The 21,894-nt window shown below is 41.6% G+C and overlaps 1 protein-coding gene across 1 annotated transcript in view; it reads right to left on the bottom strand.

The window, feature by feature from the left end:
* Nucleotides 1-664: 664 nt before the first annotated feature.
* The window catches only part of POLR3B (RNA polymerase III subunit B), a 124,001-nt gene continuing 102,771 nt past the window's right edge, over nucleotides 665-21,894 (bottom strand). Inside the window, exons 24-27 of the mRNA XM_026657465.1 lie at nucleotides 19,838-20,004; nucleotides 18,483-18,596; nucleotides 11,449-11,622; nucleotides 665-1,229 (exon numbers count right to left, since the gene is read on the bottom strand). Of these exons, the coding sequence (XP_026513250.1) occupies nucleotides 1,100-1,229; nucleotides 11,449-11,622; nucleotides 18,483-18,596; nucleotides 19,838-20,004 (585 nt within the window). The 3' untranslated portion in view covers nucleotides 665-1,099. The remainder of the gene's footprint in view (nucleotides 1,230-11,448; nucleotides 11,623-18,482; nucleotides 18,597-19,837; nucleotides 20,005-21,894) is intronic.

Below are 21,894 nucleotides of genomic sequence, written 5' to 3' on the forward strand. Positions count from 1 at the left end.
AAGTGACTTCAGAGTATTAATTCCACCCACTGCTTTAGCTCTTAGGCCCTGTATCCCATTAACAGAAGCACAGCTTTTTTTCCTTCTCTAAATTTTCTTCGGTCACTCAAGTCTGTCTCTCTTCCAGCGCATGATTGTCCTTTACAGTATATTTTCTAAAGCTTTGTCAAGTTTAATTTTAAAATCCCAATTTTTCTTTTAAACACATCCTGGGAGACTCTCCATTATTAGCTATAACACTTGTATCCATTTTTTTCAGGCCTTCAACCCTTGGAAGGCAAGCTATTATGTACTAAAATATTGTACTCAATAAGAATCAAAATAGTAATCTGTCTCTATAAACCAAATTCTGCCCTCCGATGCATGCATGCAATCCACTCTCAAACTTCCCTGGAAGTTGTGTATGCCTAGTTGAAGGCAGCATTTGACTTTATATTTGTATTACACCTCACACACATGCATCTTTTATTTGCTTAGGAAAATATTGTTCAAAAAGGTTGAATTGAAGTTTTCCAGAAAGTAAGTTTAGTCTCTCCAAACTGTCTAAAGATTGTAAATAAATGCTTCAGCACAACAAATTTAGCAGTTTTGACCCTTCAAAGTACTTACCATACCATCTTTTACAACATTAACAATTGGTCATGAAAGCAAAACACAGGCAATATACTTGAAAAAATTTTTATTAGTCTTTCATACCCTGTCTGTCTGGAAAAATTAAACTAATACTTAAGTAATATGGATAAACCACTGTAGTTAATAAAACTTAAGCCCTGATCCAAAGAAGCACTTGCATCCTGAATGCATGACTATCACATGCTTAAAAGTTACGTGTGCTTTGCTGGATCAGGGCCTTATTACACAATTGCTACACATCTCATTCATCCAGGCTGCCTGAGTCCCCACCAATTGCTCTTGACGTTCTCTGCAGCACAGTCTCTCAATCAACTTAAAATAGCAGAGGGAAAATAATAAGGAATTCATCAGTACTCTTCCCTCCCTCCCCCACCCCCTCAGTTTTAACAGTCACTCCTTTTCACAGAAATTCCTTCCAGTTCTGCACATTTTTTTAAATTTCTTCTTAAGTCTTTGTTTTGCTGGCTCATTCATTGTACTTGGCCAATTTTAGCCTGGGTATAATGTTCATAGACTGGAGTTCTTGGAATAATAGTTTACAGGCATATGGAATGCGCAGGGATGACACGTGGCAAGACGACTTGCAGTAATGGCACCTAGGGAAACAACAAAAACAAATTCATTGCTGGTTAATACATGAAATCTGCTACAATTATCAAATGGTTCTTGTATCCCACTGCATTTAAACAATACATATTCTGTTGCCTCCATCTTTGAATGTGCTGAGCACTCTGGCCCTGTTCCAGTATTTAAGGACATGCATATCTGTAAGTCCCTGAATAATCTCATTGAAGCCAACAGGATTACTCATGTGCTTAAAGTTAAGCCTGTGCTTTACTGGATTGGGACCTGAGTGCTCAGCATCTTGCAGGACTGCGTGCTATATCCCCCTCACACATTGGGAATATGGCCACTCAAGAGACAGCATTACATAAACAGTGGTCAAGAGGATTCAAAATCTAAATATTTCTAAACATTTGGCTAGGTGTTCAGTTTCCATTTTACTCATTTTCAAAACTGATAGAGCAGGGAGAAGGGGCCTTCAACCTTTGTTTTCTCATCTGAGATTTCTCCCATTACCAAAGTGTCCCAAATCCATTCATACTAATGTAGGACTATGCTGAATATTTCTCTTTCCTCCGGCCTCCGCAAACAAATAAGCAACCAAAGCAGCGCAGGTTGCAATTAAAATGGGAAATTAGAAGCAGCCTTTAAATGTTCCCGCCACTGGTCACGCAGGGTAATAGAATCTTATGATAATTTAGGGAGTTGTTTTTTTTGTTTGCTGTATAATTATTTTTAGTACATTTGTGCAACTGGGCACTTCAAATAATTTAGAATGAAAATGCCCTTTGTTCAATAGCCTAATATCAGACCATCAAGCATTCTACAGCTTATCTTTATCTTACATGGAGATAAGAACCAGCAACATAAAATTTAGTATTTACTCCCTCTCACCTTACACATCATATGAAGAATTGGAAACTCTTCCTCAAATATCACATTGCTACTTTCCCATTTCTCATTCTTTGATTCATATGTTCTCCATAATACTTTATAAAGTTTAGAAAGCAATCCACTGAGGAAATTCAATGATTCAGGAATCTGGAATGGGCTATCAATCTTTTCAATCTCTAGATGCAGGTTCAAATCCTGTCTCAGATCATTAGGTCCTGAACTTCCTATTTGATAGCTGTTTGCTGGTAGACTCATTCCAAAGTCAATGGGAGTTTTGCCAATATCCACAATGGTGAGAATCAATGCTTATTCAGTCACTTGATTTTGCTGTCATGGGCCTGATCCAAAGCCCACTGATGTCAATAGCATCAGGCTCAGTGAAGTCAACTGAAGTTTCAAAAACAACCTCAAGGGGAGATGATGTAGTAAAGAGGCAGACCACAAGCCAAATCCAGACTGCCAGACACTTTTGAATGGACCCTGAAATCTTTTTATTTACTTATTATCACAATTATTGTTATTATTTTTTCTGGAGTCTGGACCTTGACTATACCTTAACCAAGAAATTTGGACCTTGACAAAAAATAATTGGCTACCTGTAGACTTGATTTAAATTAAATTTAGTGATTTTGTATTAAACTACCAGGGTTCCACTCTTGTTGCTACAGTTTCAGGATCAGAGTGAAAAATCTATAATCCTACAATTTAAATCTATTCAGCATACACGGATTATATATGAAACAGCATGGATGATAAAATGAACTGATTAGCTACAGGACTCTCGATTCTGAGAGCCAACACCAAAGTCTGCGGTAGTTATTCCATAAAACCATGCCACTTCTTTCTTGTCCTGAACTATCGATAATAAATAAGGCTACGTTTATGCCATGGAGGTCATGGAAGTCACGGAAGGTGTGACTTCCAGAGACCTGCATGACATTCTCTGATTCAGCCTCAGGGGCTGCAGGACTCTGGAGCTGACAGCCAGCAGGGCCCTGGCAGGATTCCAGCGACAGGCGACAGACTCCTGAGGGGGCCCTCCTCAGGGTTCCGGCAACAGGCGACAGCCTTGCAATGTGGGGGGAAGGGGGACGCCTCGGGCAAGCGGCTGGGGTGTCCCATTTTCTCTTTGGGAAATATGGTCACCCTGCAGCTCCCAGCCACTGTGGGCAGAGGGGGAACCTCACAGCTCCCAGCCACCATAGTGGTGGGGGAAACCATGGAGCCACAGCAGCAAAAGTCACAGACAGGTCATGGCTTCTGTGGATTTTTGTTTATTGCCCGTGACCTGTCCATGACTTTTACTAAAAATAACCATGACAAAATCATAGCCTTAATAATAAATAATGTTGTTCAGGAGCTACTGATTTTTCAAGAAATTCAAGGCTGCCCTGACCTCTACACGCTCCGTATTTTGGAGTCCTTCATTACCAACTGATCTCTCAGCTAGTGGTACAGCAACATTGACTACAGTACTCCAATTCAGGGTGAAGAATGGATTCTACCCAACACGATTTGTGAGTTGAACAAGCAGGATCAGTACTTTCTTGACTTGACTGAAGACAATAAGAAGTTAGCTAAAGAGAACCAACTGTTTCCGGAGAATATCTGTTCCAAGTGGGCATTATTGTTGCCCGAACCAATAGGCACCGTTATGCAATTGGATTGTTGAGGCTAACGGTTTTAAAGAAAACAGAGCTCAATTTTTTATGCAATACATCTTTTCCTCATTGTCTGTTAATATTTGTATGAGACAGAAAGTTATGAGAAAGGTGACCATTTTCTGAGGTGGACATAGCAACAGTTACAGAAAATAGAGGCAGTCACATGTGCAGCCACAGAGCTCTCTATAGGGCGTGACATTTCTGCTTCTGGTCATACCCTTGCCCAGTCTGGGATCAGGGCCAGATGTGGTACAGTGATTTAACAGGATCTTTCTTGGAACTACATGGAAAATGAACCTCATAGCTCAGTGGTGGGTAGGGCAAGTTGAGACTGGCAGACAGACATAATATTGTGGGGAGGAGTGTGGGGTATGTTCTGGCTGGTCACATGTCCTTATCTACCCCAGCATTGATACAGTACAATCTCATACTGTCAAAGGTCTGCCTACAAAATCTAGATGGAAAGTGTGACGTTGCACTCCATATATTTATGGAAATATACTTATGAGTGTGAATATAATGTAACTGGAATATGCTTTATGCAAAAGGTCTCTTGTAAGGTATCATTACAAAGCTTATGATCTACTGAGTGTGTTCATCCTATTTGTTTGCATGTATTATTTCTATGTCTGGAGTTAGGAAAAGAACATATAAACTTGTATTACTTATGTAAACATGTTAAGTGGAAGCAATTAAAGGTGCTTCAGAATCAATGAACTGTGAATGGGTTTGTTGCCTGCAAGCCTTCTTATGTACATGTCTTCCAGCTACTAGGTAATGAAGGAGGAGGTCTTTCAGTGACATGTGATCATGTCACCTGAACTGGAATCCATCTTAAACCTGGTGCTTTTCCATTTTGAAGGAGGGGTGGGGATCCAGAGAGACAAAAGATTCCCGCCTTGTACCAAGTTATAAAAGGGGGTGGAACAGAACAAAGGAGGCTGCCAGTCATGAGAAATCCCCTAATTACCACCGGAGCTGGAACTAACAAGAACTGTACCGGGGAAAGGATTGGGCCCAGACTAGGAAGGAATCTAGTCTGTGAAAGAAGCGTATTGGAACATCTCTGAGGGTGAGATTTACCTGTATTCAGTTTCTTAATGTATTAGGCTTAGACTTGTGTGTTTTGTTTTATTTTGCTTGGTAACTTACTTTGTTCTGTCTGTTATTACTTGAAATCACTTAAATCCTACTTTTTATACTTAATACAATCACATTTGTTTATTAATTAACCCAGAGTAAGTGGTTAATACCTGGGGGGGGGGAGGGCAAACAGCTGTGCGTATCACTCTATCAGTGTTATAGAGGTTGGACAATTTGAGTTTACCCTGTATAAGCTTTATACAGAGTAAAACGGATTTATTTGGGGTTTGGATCCCATTGGGAGCTGGGTGTCTGGGTGCTGGAGACAGGAGTACTTGCTGAGCTGTTTTCAGTTAAGTCTGCAGCTTTGGGGGCGTGGACTAGACCTGGGTCTGTGTTTGTAGCAGGCTAGCGTGTCTGGTTCAACAAGACGGGGTTCTGAAGTCCCAAGCTGCCAGGGAAAACGGCTCAGAGGTAGTTTCAGCACATCAGGTGACAGTCCGAAAGGGGGTCTCTGTGACCGAACCCGTCACAGAAAGTGTGCATGTTTAGAGATGCGCAGTGCATAACTCAAGAGATGTGCACTTAGAGGGCCAAATTAAGACTTGTGTAAAGAGACAGTTATGCAGTGCAGTGTAAATTACACTTACACAAAGGCTGAATTTAAACCAGAGGCCGACGTTTTCTGTGTCCATAAATTTTCAAACACCCAAAATATTGCACCTGCACAATCTCCCAAAATATTTATGGTCTCCTATATGTCATGAACATCTTCAGCGTAAGGATCAAACCCAGTTTGCTGTATTCATCAGAGAACTGTCATTGAACTCATTGGGACTATGTAAGGGGACTAGGACCTAGCACTAAACTGGTAACCCATAGTGATTTTTTTTTTTTTAAACCTTCACTAAGACTCTCAGCTGCAGGGGTCCCTCTCGCCCACAAAGGAACCAATCCTGCCACTGAAGTCAATATGTTGTTACTTCCCTCAGGAAAGTATAACCCAGCTGAACCACCCTAGATTGGATATACGTGTTAGAGGGACATCTTATATGTAACCTTTTTTTTTCCTGGCGACTAGTGCCCTTACTGTCATCTACAGAACAATGCGTTGCTACAAGCTTTCCCAGACCAGTGCCTCACTGATGCTTGAGTCTCTGACAAAGGCCAGTTGAAAGGTTCTGAGCTACTCTAATTACTTAGTTTCTACTGTGTTGCTCATTACAGGTCACTTGCTGCAACTACGGATGGATACAGCTTATTTAATAACTGAAACCACCCATTATTGATTATTCTCCCCCACCAGGGAGCTTTTTACAGAATTAGATTGCTTTGAATGTCGGTTCCTCTCTCTGGGAGAAACGTCACCTACAGTTTACAAACTTTAAACTTTGCAACAAAGTTGAACAAAAAGGGTTTGATTGTTTAACAAACCACTAATTTAAAGGGTTAAAAGCTCATTTTTTCACCCTCACTTGTAGAAGGATCAATGATTTACTTTATGTAGCCTTTCTGATTCCCCCCACCTCCTCCAGCTCCTTCAAGGACCCATGTTGCAGCCGTCATCTTTGGCCATGTCTGCATTTGAAGCTGTACAAAGCAGAGCCATAAACAGGTGGAAGAAGTTGCTGTTGAGAAACATAAGGCGTTCTCCTTCCACTCAGAAGCAGATTACACTCTCGGCCCATCCTTGCCCGTGGAGCCAGAGCCTGGCATTGGAAAATGAACCCAGGTTTCATGCTCCGGAGGGCACAGCACTTATCACACGTTCATTAGTCTGGCCCATATATATATTTGTGGTATCATGACAGAAGTTCAAAGAGTGCACTTGGCACTCGGCACTCACGTGCAGAGTAATGCATGTCTACACAGCTGCTTAACTGGAGAGATTCAAGTCACAAACAATGATTTAGTCTTCTCTCATAGGACTCCACATCAAACTAGAATTTAAACAATTATATAGTACTAAACAATCCAAATACGGTCTTCTTCTAAGGCCTGACATCTTCAATAGCCATTGGCTGAGTCATATGACAAAAGCACAACTAGGAATCCAAACAGTTTAAATAACATTAACGGTAAGAAAACCAACAGGTGGTGTCCTGCTGCTAGGTAGTTCTGCTGTTATTTATTTGTGTTGCAGCAGCACCGAGAGGCCTGAACCAGGGATCAAAGCCCTATAATATGTGACACTCCCCCCCCCCACACACACACGCATGGGTGCACACACACGCGCGCACACACACACACACTCACACACTCTTAAAAAAAAAAATCACTGATTATTGAGGGATGTTCGGACCAGGCTTTATGCTCCTTTCAGGGAACATGGATGTTTAACAACCTCAGTCCTCAGACTATCCACCTAGACTTCAGCTATATGAGCACAAGAGTAGAGGAAAATAAAGAGATACCCTCTTTTGGGGCAAAACACATGCACATCAAATGATAAAAAGAAAGATATTCTGACACTGAGACCAAAAAAAGCGTCCCATCTCTTTCACATACAAAAGAGCAAGATTTACTTTCAGTCTACGTCCTCACCCATAACATACTATGAAAAATAGGCAGACAAAGGTCCATAGCTTCTAATAACAAAGATGTATTCGTGGCAACCTACTGTATAGCCTTATGCGCAGTACACTAAATTCGTAGTAGAAAATTAAGGCATCTGGGATCCAAATCCACACCATTAAGAGGTGTTGCATTCCAAATAGTTTTGGCCTCCAATTCCATGTTTGCAGTACTTGAGGAAAATGCAATTAGTCTGCATACGATAAAGCTTGCGCTAGGCTAGAATCCAGGACAACAGTGACATCATAACCTTACCTGCAAAGAAATGCTTTTTTCCCCTAAGACGAAAGCATTTGGCTAGAGGGAGACTAACAGATGGTCACGTTCCAACAAGGAAGCTCCATCCTTGCTGGGTTAGTCGTGCTCTGCCTTTCCCCAGCAATCAGTGCTTCTTTCTAACATCTCCAACAGGTGTACCTTGTCTTGTATTCCCATAGTGGAAGGAAGTACCTATCAGGGCGCTCTGTAGAGGAGCCAGCGGGGGAAGGCAAAGCACAAACGGTGGCAATGTGGGAAATTCAGTAATCTGGGGGAGATTCCACAGCCTGAGAAGTACAACAAACAGAAGATGCTGATCACCGCGCTCATCTCCCCATCCCTCTCTTCTGCGCTGCAAGACTCACAGGAAATTATGAAGGTTTGAGTCTGTGGTGAACCTGATCTCAACTATTCAGTAATCTATGGCTGGGATTCAGGGGCTGGGGGGTTCAAGGACATTGATACAGCTGGTTCTCCTTTTTCTAAAAGGTAAATCATTCATTTATAAATAATACAGATATGATGTGCAATCAGGTCTTTGTCTTTATTCCTGTATCCAGTTAAAGAGCGTTTTTGGTTTCTCTAAAGTTTAGACTTGGAGGATTTTCTAGCAGGGGCTGGAAGTTCTCCAGAGAAGAAAGTAATTTTCCTGTGCTAAGCATAGGGGAGAGTCCAATTCCCCTTTAAATGATTTCTGTCCTGCAAAGACGTAATCCATCAGCTTTACAGGCACCACAAAGACTCAAGGAAAAACCTGAGCCAGCAGGACTCATTAGATAGTCTGAAAACATTTGCTTTTTTAACAAAAACAAACAAAACCATACATACAGATCTTTCTATTGTATTGAGCTAAATCTCTGTAGTATTAGAACAGTAGCGGACATGGGGCCTGATTTTTCCAAGGCAGGATCCAAGTAACTCCCACTGTTTTAAATAAAAGAGTCACTTTTATCCTAGGGCAGGAGAATAGAGCCCCTTGAATTTTACTACTAATGCATTCCTGTGTGCTCTTCTTCACTGTTATTTCCTGTCCACCACTGCCCCTGGAACGGCCACAGGGGCAATCATTAAAACACCTGTGCCCCTGGAGTTTACTCTGGTTCCAGAACAAAATTTGGCCCAGAGACACCAGGAGAGTGGTAAACTCTGTTCTCTAGCAAGGACAAGCATGTGGCAATGGGAGACTAAAGCAATACTAACATCTCCAAAAGATCTATGCGATACGGAATTGGTACAGCATAGATCAGAGATTCAGAGGTGAGCTCAGGCTCTTCCTGGTCCTCCAACCCAAAAGAAAACATTCTCTACAAATGAACAAAACAAATATGCACCCATCTACTCCCGGTTGGTATGTTAGGTGGAGAAATGGCTTTAGAGAAGAGAATCCTGCAGACTTGTAAAAGGAAATCAGAAAGTCTATTGCTCGTGAGAACATACAGAAAGTATTAAGGGAACTGGAGTAGGTCAGAGAATGTGGGTAGAATTACAGTACACAAAAAAACCCCAGTCTCAGCAACTAAAAACACCATCTACTAATGGTGCCCTTTGTGTATTTTGGAACTTGCAGAAAAAACAGTATGGTATTAAAGATTTTTTTTCTATTCTGTAGTAAAATTAAGTATGAAAGGGCACTACATGCTTCTGAAAATCTTACTGAAAAAAATAGCATTCCTTCAAAAATATTTATGACTGCCTTAGAAATATATGGTCCTATGTTTTTTTTTTTGGTAAAAATCTCATCACTCTCCCTTAATAAAAGATAACAGTTAATTCAATTAAGTATCATGAAATGTGCTAGACTGATAATGGCCGCCATCAGTCCTCCAAGTTAATTTTCAAAGCTAGCTACAGAAGAGGTACAGTGAGTGGCAGTGCAAGCTTCCCAACAGTACACTGCCAATGACTTAGAGCTTGTCTACACAGCGAAGCAAAGTGCACCAGAGGGGTGTGATCTGTAGAGCGCTAGCATGTTGCGTTCTAACTGCCCCATGTAGATCCAGCTGGCATGCTCTAGTTCACGCTGATGTAGTTCCATTTCAAGCAGGACAACATTAATCTGAACTGGGTACCATTTAAAGCACTCCAGCGGGGTCTACACAGGTTGGCTACAGCACAACATGTTAGAGCGCTAGAGATCACACCCTTCAGTGCACTTTGCCATGCTGGGCAGACAAGCTCTCAGAGACAATTAACTAAGCCCTGGTCTACACTCAAAGTTGCACCATTTTAACTAAAGGTGTGATTTTAAACCAATTTAGATAAATCCATGCAATTGTGTGTGTGGACACTTAAATTAGTTTTAAGTGTCAATCAATTTATCTTAAGCTGGTTTGTAAATGACCTAAGCTAACGTGATTTAAGACACAAACCCATCAAACAGCCTGTTCCCAGTAGGAGAGTTGCAACAACTGAATTAAGTTGGTTGAGTTAAATTGGAAAACAAACTCTATGTAGACAAGCCCCTAGAGCAGAGGTGGGCAAACTATGGCCCGCAGGACCGTCCTGCCCGGCCCCCGAGCTCCTGGCCCGGGAGGCTCCTCCCCTGCTGTTCCCCCTCCCCCGCAGCCTCAGTTCGCTCGCTCCACCGCCAGCGCAATGCTCTGGGCGGCGGGGCAGCAAGCTCCTGGGGCAGCGCAGTTGCAGAGCCCGGCCTGACCCGGTCTCTGTGCTGTGCAGTGGTGGTGGCGTGGCCCGGCTCCAGCACCACCAGCCTCCGGTGCTCCAGGCAGCGCGGTAAGGGGGCAGGGAGCAGGGGGGGGTTGGATAGAGGGCAGGGGAGTTCAGGGTGGTGGTCAGGGGGCAGGGGTGTGGATAGGGGTCGGGGCGGTCAGGGGGGAACAGAGGGTTGAATGGGGGCAGGGGTCCCGGGGGGGCAGTCAGGAAGGAGGGGGGGTTGGATGGGGTGGCGGGGGGCAGTCAGGGGCAGAAGTTCCATGGGCAGTCAGGGGACAGGAAGAAGGGGTGGTTGGATGGGGCAGGGGTCCCGGGGGGGGGCTCATCAAAAATGAGAGGAGGGGTTGGATGGGGCGGCAGGGGTCCGGGGGAGAGGAGGCAGATAGAAGGTGGGGGCTGGGCCACAACCCTCCTCCTTCCCCCCCCAACCAGCCCTCCATACAATTTATGAAACCCAGTGCGGCCCTCAGGCCAAAAAGTTTGCCCGCCCCTGCCCTAGAGAATGAGTGAGAGGGCAGTACAGTTTCCATGTTAATTCCAACCTTGTCCTGTCTCTCAGGCTGCCAAAAGGTACCAACTGTGACTGAGTTTTGGGACATGGATATTTATTCCCACTTTGAGAGATGGACCAGAAAGGCCAGATTTTGTTTTTCCTTGAACCCTCTGACATTTCAACTTCAGTTAGGACAGAATTTGGCCCATAGACTACTAACTCATTTCCCACTGTGTGTGATAACTGCACTACCAAGTCAGAAGGAACCAGTGCCTTAATAGTGAAAAGCTCTATATCCTGTTACCAATCCCATGACCATTCGGAGTGCATCCCCTTTACACTTACCCGGTCATTGATGTAGATTAATTAAAATGTATGGAAATGTTAACTAACGTTTGCAAAGCACTTTGAAGATGAAAAGCACTACACAAGTGTTAAGTATTATTCTGTAGATGTATTTACTGTGTTAATCAGTTTGCTTCACATAATTTAAAGATTCAATAGCTTTCTTTAAAGTGGACATACAGAACATAATATTGCATGTGTAAAATAAGAGGGAAAGATCAGGATGTAAACCCACTAACAGGAAAACATTAAAATGAGTCAACTTACCAAGCAGAATATCCCAGCAAGCCACACTGTCCACAGACATCCACTTCAAAGGCATCACTTGAAATCATCAGTCTCTCCAGCAAAAGCATGCTGGCTCCATAACCTATTAAACAATCTCGTTCCATTTCTCCAAGACGTAAACCACCATCACGCGATCGACCTTCAGTGGGTTGCCTTTGAAATAAGCAATTTAAAGAATATAATAGTAAGTATTTCTGGAACATATGCCCTCAAATTTTAGGAAAGTATTCCCTAAGGAATAGTACCAATAGGCTTAAATTAAAGGTCTACAACCACAGGACAAATCCTGCAAACCTTTATACATGCAAATGGTCCTTACGCACGAGTAATATGCAGCAGTTACATGAGTAAGGATTGCAATATCTGGACCATAATTCTTTATTTCACGGATTTAGTTGAATAAATGCAAAATAACATGAGTTTTCCTTAGCCAAGAATCCAGTTATAACTACATACACGGATGCAAAATTAGTAAACATTATGTTTACAGAGCATTCAAAGTACTGATGTTTTATTATCCAGCTAAATAAAACAGGAGCCAAAACAGATGATGTGTTTTTAATTGGACATATATTCTAGCTAATGGGATCTAGGAAAAAAAACTTCACACCTCGGATAAAATTTTAAATAAGTCATTTGATACATGTAGAAATGAAAAAAACCTACTGGAAAAATGAGATGTTTGTTTTAATTTGACATTTTTTTACAAGTAAAAAAAAACTGTAAAAGGACATTTAAAGTTACTTTCACTTTAAAACACACATTAAAAGGAAGCACCTATGCTTTAGGTGCCCCTTGACATATTTTAAAAGCTGTGTTATACAAACAGCTATTCCAGGAATCCCCTTTTGCCCACTCTTTAATACAAGTCATAACACAACAGTGAAAAATATTATGATCTCCCACCAGTGTCCTCTTGGTCTCTCTCAGCTAGTAAAATACAGGAGGCTTTGCAACACACTATCAATGTTTGCAAACATCAATAAACTAGGACTAGTTGGACCCAGGACAGCAAGTTCCAAAGCTGAAGGGCCCTCGAAGAACGCCTGGCCTGCTGCTCCCTCTCTTTCATGTGCGTTAGTAAAAGATTATTAAACTGGAAACAATTTAAAAAGACTTTTCTTAACATTTATGCAGTTTGTCTAAGCAGAAATGCAAAACATATATAGATTTGTCAGTTCAGTGTTGCCAACTCATGATTTCATCACGAACCTCATGATATTTGGCATTTTACTTAGACCCAGCTCTTGAACACAAGTGATTATGGGAAAGTCTCAGCTTTTGTTTACAAAAATAGTAAGTTTCTGCTCCTTGTGGTTGTGGAGAAATGCTTGAAAATGTGATTCGAGTGCACTCTAAAAGGCTCTGAAACCAGAATGCAAATCAAAATGCAAGACTGGCTAAAAAAAAAGTTTTTTTAAAAAATGAATCTCATGATTTTGGAACCCTTTAGAGGTTGGCAATACTGCAGTCTTTGATACTCACATACTAGCACACTGCAGCAATATTTGGGTTGCAAACAGCAGTTGAATGACAAAAAAGCAACTTTTAAAAAAACGTAATGGAAACATTTAAAAATATCACAATGTATTAAACAAAATAATTTATATGCATTGCCTAAATCATTACAGAATCCCTTTAAGTAATTAAAGATAGGCTGCATTTTACCTTAAAGAAATACTCATTTCTGAATCTTTTATCTTGACTCCTGGTTTTCCACTCCATGAAGATAACTCTTTTGTATGCAGTTTTAATATAGTCTATTTTGTCCTGGGTAATTTGCTAACCAGAATATGTCACATGAAATATTTAAAAGAAGATAAAAGGATTTTAAAGGTTTAGGGATGGATACAAAATGACCATTGAAATCAATGGAAGTTTCTACTTCAATGAGCCATGGATCAGACCTTTAAACACCAAGGGATAGGAAGAATTGTTTATGGTGGTCCTAAAGCACAGGTTAACCTGGGTGGTGGAGCTGGATATCTGGATGCTTTGCATCACTGGAGTGGCATAAAGCAGCCAGTGTGTACTAGCAAATCGGGCCTGCAACTTTTGTAATATACGTATTTTGTGTATAATAATTCAAACTATTTTATTTCCATAGTAAAGTTGCAATTTTAGAGTGAAAAATGGTTCAAAAAATAAATGGTCTCAATATCTAATTATCCTGCTTACCTTTTTGTAGTTATTTATCTGAGTTACTAGATTCAATGGATCTTGTCAAGGTTTAAACTGTATTTACTTTTCGAAGAAGTCTTTCATTTTTTCTCTCACCACCTTGGGAACGTAAAGCTAATCTGTTTGCAATTCAAATTTGTCCTTCCATTCATGTAATTGGTTTCATTTTCTTCCTTGTTGTGACAATCGGAAGAATCTGTTTACAGTTTAACATCCTAGTTCTCTCACACACAGATGGTGGCATCTTCATGCTCAGACGCCGCTTTAATGATTGATCCCGGCGCTTATCCGGCAAGGCTGTGAGGGCCAGATTTTGAAAGGAATCTGAATAAAGATGCATCTCAAGGTGCACATAGGCACCTAAGCACATTTGAAAATCTCACTAGGCACTTATCTGCATCTTTTATGTGCCTACCTACCTTTGAAAATCTGCCTCTGAGACCCCACAACTCCCCTTCCAGTTAATGGAATAATGAGATTCTGGAAAAACTATGTGCACTCTTTCCTTTCCAGTCCTTAGAAACCTATGGTCTTTAAAGATACAGAGTAAAGCACCTAAGTCCCCCATTTTCAAAACTGGCACAGATGCCTAAGTCTCGCTGAAAGTCAATGGGACTTAGATGCTTTAGAAAATTTTACCCAGAGAGTGGGTTTTTCAAAACCTCGTAAGTGAGCTAGCAGCACAAAGCCTACATGACATCAATGTGACTTGTTCTCCACACACACTGGGGTGCTTTTGAAATCTCCCCTCCCCTTTAAGTGTTATTTAATATTATAAAATATAATATTTATAAAGGGTTTGCGTGTTCCTTCTCTCTTTCATCCACCCAGCCACCTCAGCTGTTGTCCCTAGCAATTACTTCCTTTCTGCATTCTAAACAGTGGCTCAAGAGACCCAAACATGGAAGCTTGAAAAACAGAAAACATTTCAAATTTCAAAAAACAAAAAGAAACACAACTAAAACCAGACAGCACCAGAAGCACTGAAAGTAAAAGAACCACATCCTTAAATGAAAAACTGGAGCCAGCTGATCCTGATATTGTTTACTTAACTATTACCGTTAGAACTGGAATAATCAAGCCGTTAACTCCAATGTTTATTTACTTTAAAAACCTCAACCCAGATCAACAGTTTAATGGCACTATTCTGCATTATCCAGAAGACTGGGTTCAATTTCTTGCCCTGTTTCTTGCTTCCTAGGCCAGCAGAGGAAAAGGTACTCAACCCCGGGGGATGAAAGTATGTCTCGCTCTGCTCAACAGTGATCACCGATACCTGTTAAACAGTGCTAGCTGGCTGAATCGCTGGGCCTCAAGGGTGGGGATGTTATCGAAAGGACCTTCATATCTCTGACAGGAAGAGAGGGGACACTGCTCCAAGGCCTTGGGGAGCGGAGGGCAACACTGACCAGTATTACCAAATTATTTTCTTACAATGCATTATGAAACTGGTGTGTCTGATTATTTCAAAATGCAAGCAGGCAACAAGCTAGGACTGAGTTATTCACCCTGATAATTGTATGTGTGTATGTGCGCACAAGAAGAGAAAATAACCGGCAGAGGCGCCAACACCGATTTCCTGCATAGAAAAGTAAATGTAGTTACATAATATATGGAGCTGACTGGGCAATAGGATTCTAGCTTCCTCTTTGATGCTGCCTGCGAGTTTTATTTGGGGCCTTTGGCACCCGTTTATGTCTCGGGGTGGAGACCCATGAACCCCAAACATTTTGCCATAGAGCAGAGAGGATAGGATGAGCCTAAAATTAGGAACACTGCCTAACCCTCGAAGCCTTTATATTCATACACCAGCTGCTGTCAGGTCTCTTTCTTTGCAGTGACATTTTGCTCCCACAGACACAGCTTTCTGAAACTGACCAATTTAGTCTAACAGAGGAGAAAGGGTCTGATTCCGAGTCAACTTCGCTCCTCTGGCACAACGGAGCTTTCTACGATGAGGGTGAAGCTGACCTGTACAGGAGACAGAGCTTTCTTAGGGGCCACTCCGACGGTGAAAAGAACTCCCCCAGGAACTAAGGACCTTCCCACCTCCTGCTCCATTGGCAAGGTGCACTTCTGTGACTTGCTTTCTCTATCAGAAACATATAGCTCGGTCTCTCTCTTTTTTGTTTTTAACCAAACAAACACTAAAACAAGATACTTCCCTGCGCACACACCTCTCCCTGGGGAAAGGATAAGAGGACAAACATGTGACAGATGTTAGTCACGTTGCTCAATGCACTACTGGAAGGCCCTCAAATCCTACAATGATGGTGTAAAAACCTATATAGAACAGAATAGCAGATTAAATTCAGATGCAAGATAATACACATTAGAATAAATAAATATTAGACTATCCATATACATATATACAGGTTCTACCTTAACTAACTGCTCATGGGGGGAAAAAAAATCTAGGTATCAAGGAGATAAATGAACACATCAACTCAATGCATAGCAATAGTAAAAAAGCAAAAACGGATGTTTAAGACAATGAGGCTAGACAGATGTGTGTGGGCATCACTTAATCTGCAGAATCTTTAGTACTAGTGATGTTCAAGAAGGAAAGAAGCCAGCTTTGACTCTCGGATCCCAGGTGGAGTTTTCCACAGTTGTAAAGAGAGTTTTACAAAGCAAAACTAAGCACATTTGATATGGAAATGATTGAGACAATAACCAGTGAACCCCACAATGAAATGTCGTTTTTATAGGAGTACTATTCAAAGCACAGACTCACATTTTAAGATACAGTTAGTTCACTCTGTCCTCTGTAAAATGCAATGGATAAAGAAACAAACATGAAAGTCTGGAACTCATTCTCTTAGTGGAGGTGATGGTAATAAGAAAGGATGAATTAGTGGAGACAAACAGTTTCTAAGACTGGTGGTCATAAGGCAGCTTAAATCGAACGATCTGCTAGTTTCCTCAAAAGCAAGGGGAAAGCCAGATAAAAGCAGACATGGACTATTATGCAGGTATGTGAGGGTAGGTTATAAAGGGGACAGTGATCAATTGCTGTAATTCATTAACAAGAACGGATCAAAAGGTAATGGTGCTAAGATTTAGATGGGTGCATATAAGTACCAAGGCAGGGCTAGTTAGGTAAATAGGGTTCCAGAAGAGATTTTGGAATCATCTTCACTAGTGATATTCAAGACTAGACTGGACAGCTAGCTGTCTCACAGGATTTAGGGATCATGCAAGCAATCCTACTATGATGCAGCGAGATGGACAAGGTAATCCACCAGAGGTCACTTCCAAGCAAAGTGATTCAGTGAAATAAGGTTTGATGGATCCTCTTGGCCTATCAACTTGAGCAGCATGAGCAGCCATATGGACTATAGCTGAAGGGGATGAGTCTTTGTTTGGCCTCAAGGGCACGAAGCCAGATAAATCCAGAGTCCTTGAACATGTAGATCACGGGTCTCAAATATGCGGCCCGCAGAGTTATTTCCTGCGGCCGCCAAACTCCCCTCCCCCGCAGCCTGCCATGTCCCCGCTCCTCTGCTTACCTCCAGGCACTTCCCGCCTGCTTAGCACTTTCCAGAAAGGAGGGGGGAGGAGCGGGGAGCCACGCGCTCAGGGGAGGAGGTGGAGAAGAGGCGGGTCAAGGGTTGGGATTTGGGGAAGGGGTTGGAAGAGGCGGGGCAGGGCCTCATGGAAGGGGTGGAGTGGGGGCGGGGCCAGGGGCAACAGGGGGTGGGGGGCTTTTGTACCTTTATATGAAAAGGTGTCAGTGATGCGGCCCTCAGACCGATGTACTAGTCCTCATGTGGCCCTCGTGGTGATTTGAATTTGAGATCCCTGATGTAGATGGAGGTAGTAAATCCCTGGAAGCATACTGCATTACATACATGCTTTTTCAAGCACATCCTCTGACTCCTAAACTTGAAACTAAAGACACCAATGTTGACCCTTTTTGCTCCTGATGTAGCGGGGTAGTGTAGACTTGCCCATGTTTATTCAAGGAGAAAGCCAGATGAAAGCAAACGTGACTGGATAATTCATATTTAGTGCAATGATAGCCGCACCACGGGAACTGAGGAAGCTTTATCAGATCTTTAATGAAACAGCTGAAAATGGAGACTTATCACAGGCTTCTTTGTAAGTTTTGACACTGATGAATTGCAGGGTGTGCTGAAATTGTCAACAAGCACCATGCTGAATAAGAACAGAAAGGTCACTGATTGGTAAATGCCATCTTGGGGTATAGAACTTTCTTGGCCATACCACAGGGATTGGGGTTGGGTGGGAGGAGGAAAGAGACAGGGGTGTTTACATTAAATTGTAGCCAATCCATTCATTTCATATTAAAGGGCAAAAGTTGGTGTCACAACATTAATTGTACTATGTAAAAATACCAGTGACTGCTCCAATATCAAAGGAAGTTTTTCTTCCATTCACACAGTGTGTTGTGAGAACACTACAGTTACATCAAAAACAGAAGGAAAAAAAGCTTTTAACATGCCAGTGAGGACTGAAACAAAAAGGGAGAGCAATGCTCTTAAACAACACCATAGGTCTATATCTGTTACGTTAAAAACATCACCCAGTGATTCATGTCTACATTTCCCCAGATGCAACGGAATGAGTTAAGAACAGAGTAGAAGCCTCAACTTGAATTTTATGAAGCACTCTTTGGATTTGCAAACTAACTTCCTCCTATCACAGTTCCATAAGAGTTTTGGTTTTTTTCACAAATAATATTAAACGAGAAACATAAAATATGTTAAATACTAAGAGACAAACCACCTTAATCTTTTATCTGCTGAGTGAATTTAGCACATTTCTGATTATACAGCAAATACTCTGCACACATTCTTCAACAATACCTGGTAAGGACAGCTCTAGGGCCTCGAGCTCTGGCATGCATCTTATCCAACACCATATGCTTTAGTTTCTGATAATACACAGGGCCAAAATAGATATATGCTTCCAAGGGTTCTCTAAAGGAATAAAAACAATAAACACAATCTTCTGGGTCAGCTCATTTTTACCCTAAGATATGAAACAGTCTACTAGATAGGAACAGCAGCAAAGCAATTTGAAATAACCCAGGAGTCATGAATTATTTAAAAAAATGCATCTGGACTTTTAGGACAATCTGCAATGGAGTCATGAATAAACTTCTAGAGAATAGTTTGGTAGTGCGTCCTCATAACAGTCCAGTGTATTACTGTACACTCATGTGGAGAATAAGGCTCTGAATCTGCAACTGATAGCATGGGGGCAGACTGCTGTGGCTGTGCAGAGCCCATCTGATTTCAGTGAGGCTGTGTGGGTGCATTTCACCCGTGTGCTACCAGTTGCAAGCTAAGACTGACTGTTTGAGAGAAGTGGAACTGTGATTTAAGATATTATTCACATCATTTAATGTGTATCATTCATATAGCTTATGTTATCAATAGAAAGAAATGCATGCAGAATGTATACCTAATTTAGGGATCAAGGAGTAAATAGGGCACTTATATCTAGGTGTCTCTTGAATTCATTTATATTCTAATTGCCTTGCCAATTACCTTATTCCATATGTTGATTGTGGGGCGGAGGGATAGCTCTGGGGTTTGAGCACTGGCCTGCTAAACCCAGGGTTGTGAGCTCAATCCTTGAGGAGGCCATTTAGGGATCTGGGGCAAAAATCTGTCTGGGGATCGGCCCTGCTTTGAGCAGGGGGTTGGACTAGATGACCTCCCGAGGTCCCTGCCAACCCTGATAATTCTATGATTATCCTTTCCATTGAATACATTTGATTTGTGAGTGGAGGTAGGTGGGGGAGACTGGGAGGAATAGTGAAAAAGCAGAAAAGTGGGATTAAGAGACCTTTTTAAAAGGGCAAGCATGTTGGGCCATATGGGTTTTTCCTGTTCCTAAACTCTCTCATGTTCTTTGAACTCCTTGTCTCTGAAGACAGTCTTATCAACACAGCAGGAAGTTACAGATCAGACAACTATGTAAGATTGAATCACTGTATAATCACCAAAAAAGCACATACACATATAGCCCAAGGAACAGACACCTGCCTCCAATTCCATATTTAACAGTACTATTGTAGTAAACGTGACATTGCAAATCTTATTCTAACAGCACATAAAAATTGCTGCCAATTTTTTTTAAAGAAAATTACATAAAAATTGCCCTTTCCTCACTCCTACTCTGAAATGCCTAAATTTTTGCAGCAGATTCTTACCCAGTGATGCCAGATGTTACGTAGTCCTTCCCTAAGTAGTTATACCCATGGCGAATGAGATCTTCACACACATCCTTAACTTTGCTACCTCCAAAAGCTGTTCCATAGTGAAATCTGCCATCTAGGACACCAGCTTTCCCTGCCAAGAGCTCAATTAACTTTCCCACCTGCGCAATGGAAAACATGAGAAAGTTATAAAAGGAAGAGTACTTCCATGATATCCATGTTACACCTCCGATACACCTCCTCGAGTTTTAAAATGTAGCATCTTAATACAGAACTGACAATTCACTGGCACATGGAGGGCAAGACTTGCAAATTCACCGTCACCTGGCTCGTCCTCATCATTCACATTTGGAAGGTGAACAGGACTTCTGATCTAGTCCCCGCTACCAGAAAACCAAGGAGATTAAAGTGCCAGAGATCAGTAGCAGGAGTAGAGGAGAGAAAGATAGTGGTGAGAAAAAAGAAAACATAGAAGTTAAAAACCAACAAGGGAGAAAGGCTGAATAAATAAAGGGCCAGATGATAGCCTGACTAGCATGGCAGTGCAAGGGCATAAGGGGGTGCAAAGCGCTCCCATAGGTCTATGTACCAGTTACTTTCATCATGGACAGTAATTCATATGGGGAAGTAGGCTCTGTAGAGCTTATACTTCCCCAACCCAGCTGGATGGAGTCTTGGCTCTGCCCCCAGTAAGTTCAGTGACATAGCTATGCTGGCATGTTGGGGAGAATCTGCTGTGCCTGGCATAGACCCAAAGATTACATCCTGCCTGGAGCAGTAGGGAGACCGGACGTGAGATTGTGACTCCTGAGAGCTCCCAAGTCAATATCTTCCCCTCAGCTGCTCCTTATGCTAGGCAGATTGTAATGTCAGAGTCTCGCTGAAAAGGAGGAATGTCACGAAGAAAAAGTATGTATTAGAGCAGTGGTTCCCAAACTGGGGTTCACGAAATGTTACAGGGGTTCTCGGGAAAAAATTCTTTAATGGCCGACAGAGCTGTCCCTAGGGACCCCAGGCACCATGGGGCCAGCAGCCCGGAGCCCCTGGACTTCTAAGAGCTAAGCAGATCAAAGCAAACATATCTATCACACTGAGGAGACTTAAACTTCAAGACTCCTTATAAGAAATGGAAAGGGAGGTGGATATTTTTTGCTGTTTTTAAAATTAAATAGGCAGCTAGTACTGTTTTAAAAATTATTATGAAGCTTTGTTGTAACGTGCGTTGTTTGCCTGGACTGCTCAAGACCTGAATGCTTATGTAGGAGGAACTCTTTAAGTTGGCTTCTTAAATACCTTCATGCTTGTTTCACATCTGATACTCCTTGATGAAACATAGGAGCCTTGTCTTATAACAGGCTTATTCAAAGTGATACAAGCTACGAAAGTGAGATCTTGGAAGAGTGTTGCCATTTTCATAATGTAATAAAAATACTAATGATAAATAATAAGTAATAATAAATAGTGTGTAATAAGCATGTCATAAAAACAAATTTTATATTTCCAAGATCACTGCTTTTATAATTTATACTCAGGTAAAGGAGAAAATCCCTGGAAATATTCATTTTTAGGAGGGGGTTCGCAAGACTTGACATTTTAGTGAAAGGGGTTCACAGGTTGTTAAAGTTTGGGAACCACTGTATTAGAGAAACAAACAACACTGAGAGTCAATGAAAAATATTTTGAAGTTTAACAAGAGAAGAAAAGACACATGAGCTAGAAGAGATGCATCATGGTACTGAAGGAAGAGTGAACTGAATAGGAAGAGCGAAAGAATAAAACGAGGGAGCAATAAGATTATATTTTATAGGAAGCTGGCTTTCAATTCAGGATCTATTATTTCATGGTGGTTTAGCAGTTTCTTGCCAAAAAGAAATTTGGAATCTGAAGTTTTTCTTGGTTTCTTTTTCAAAAGTTGACCAGTGCGCCAATTTTCCCCCCATGCATTAACAGACACAAAATCTGAGCTTTAAATGGGTAGTTTATTTTAATTCTTTTTTGTTAAATAGTTCAATGAAAACCATTTATTTTACAGAGTTAGTCAAATACTCTAT

This window comes from Terrapene carolina, unplaced genomic scaffold (genome assembly GCF_002925995.2).
Source record: "Terrapene carolina triunguis isolate 2854851 unplaced genomic scaffold, T_m_triunguis-2.0 Scaffold247, whole genome shotgun sequence".
NCBI classification, from domain to species: Eukaryota; Metazoa; Chordata; order Testudines; family Emydidae; genus Terrapene; species Terrapene triunguis.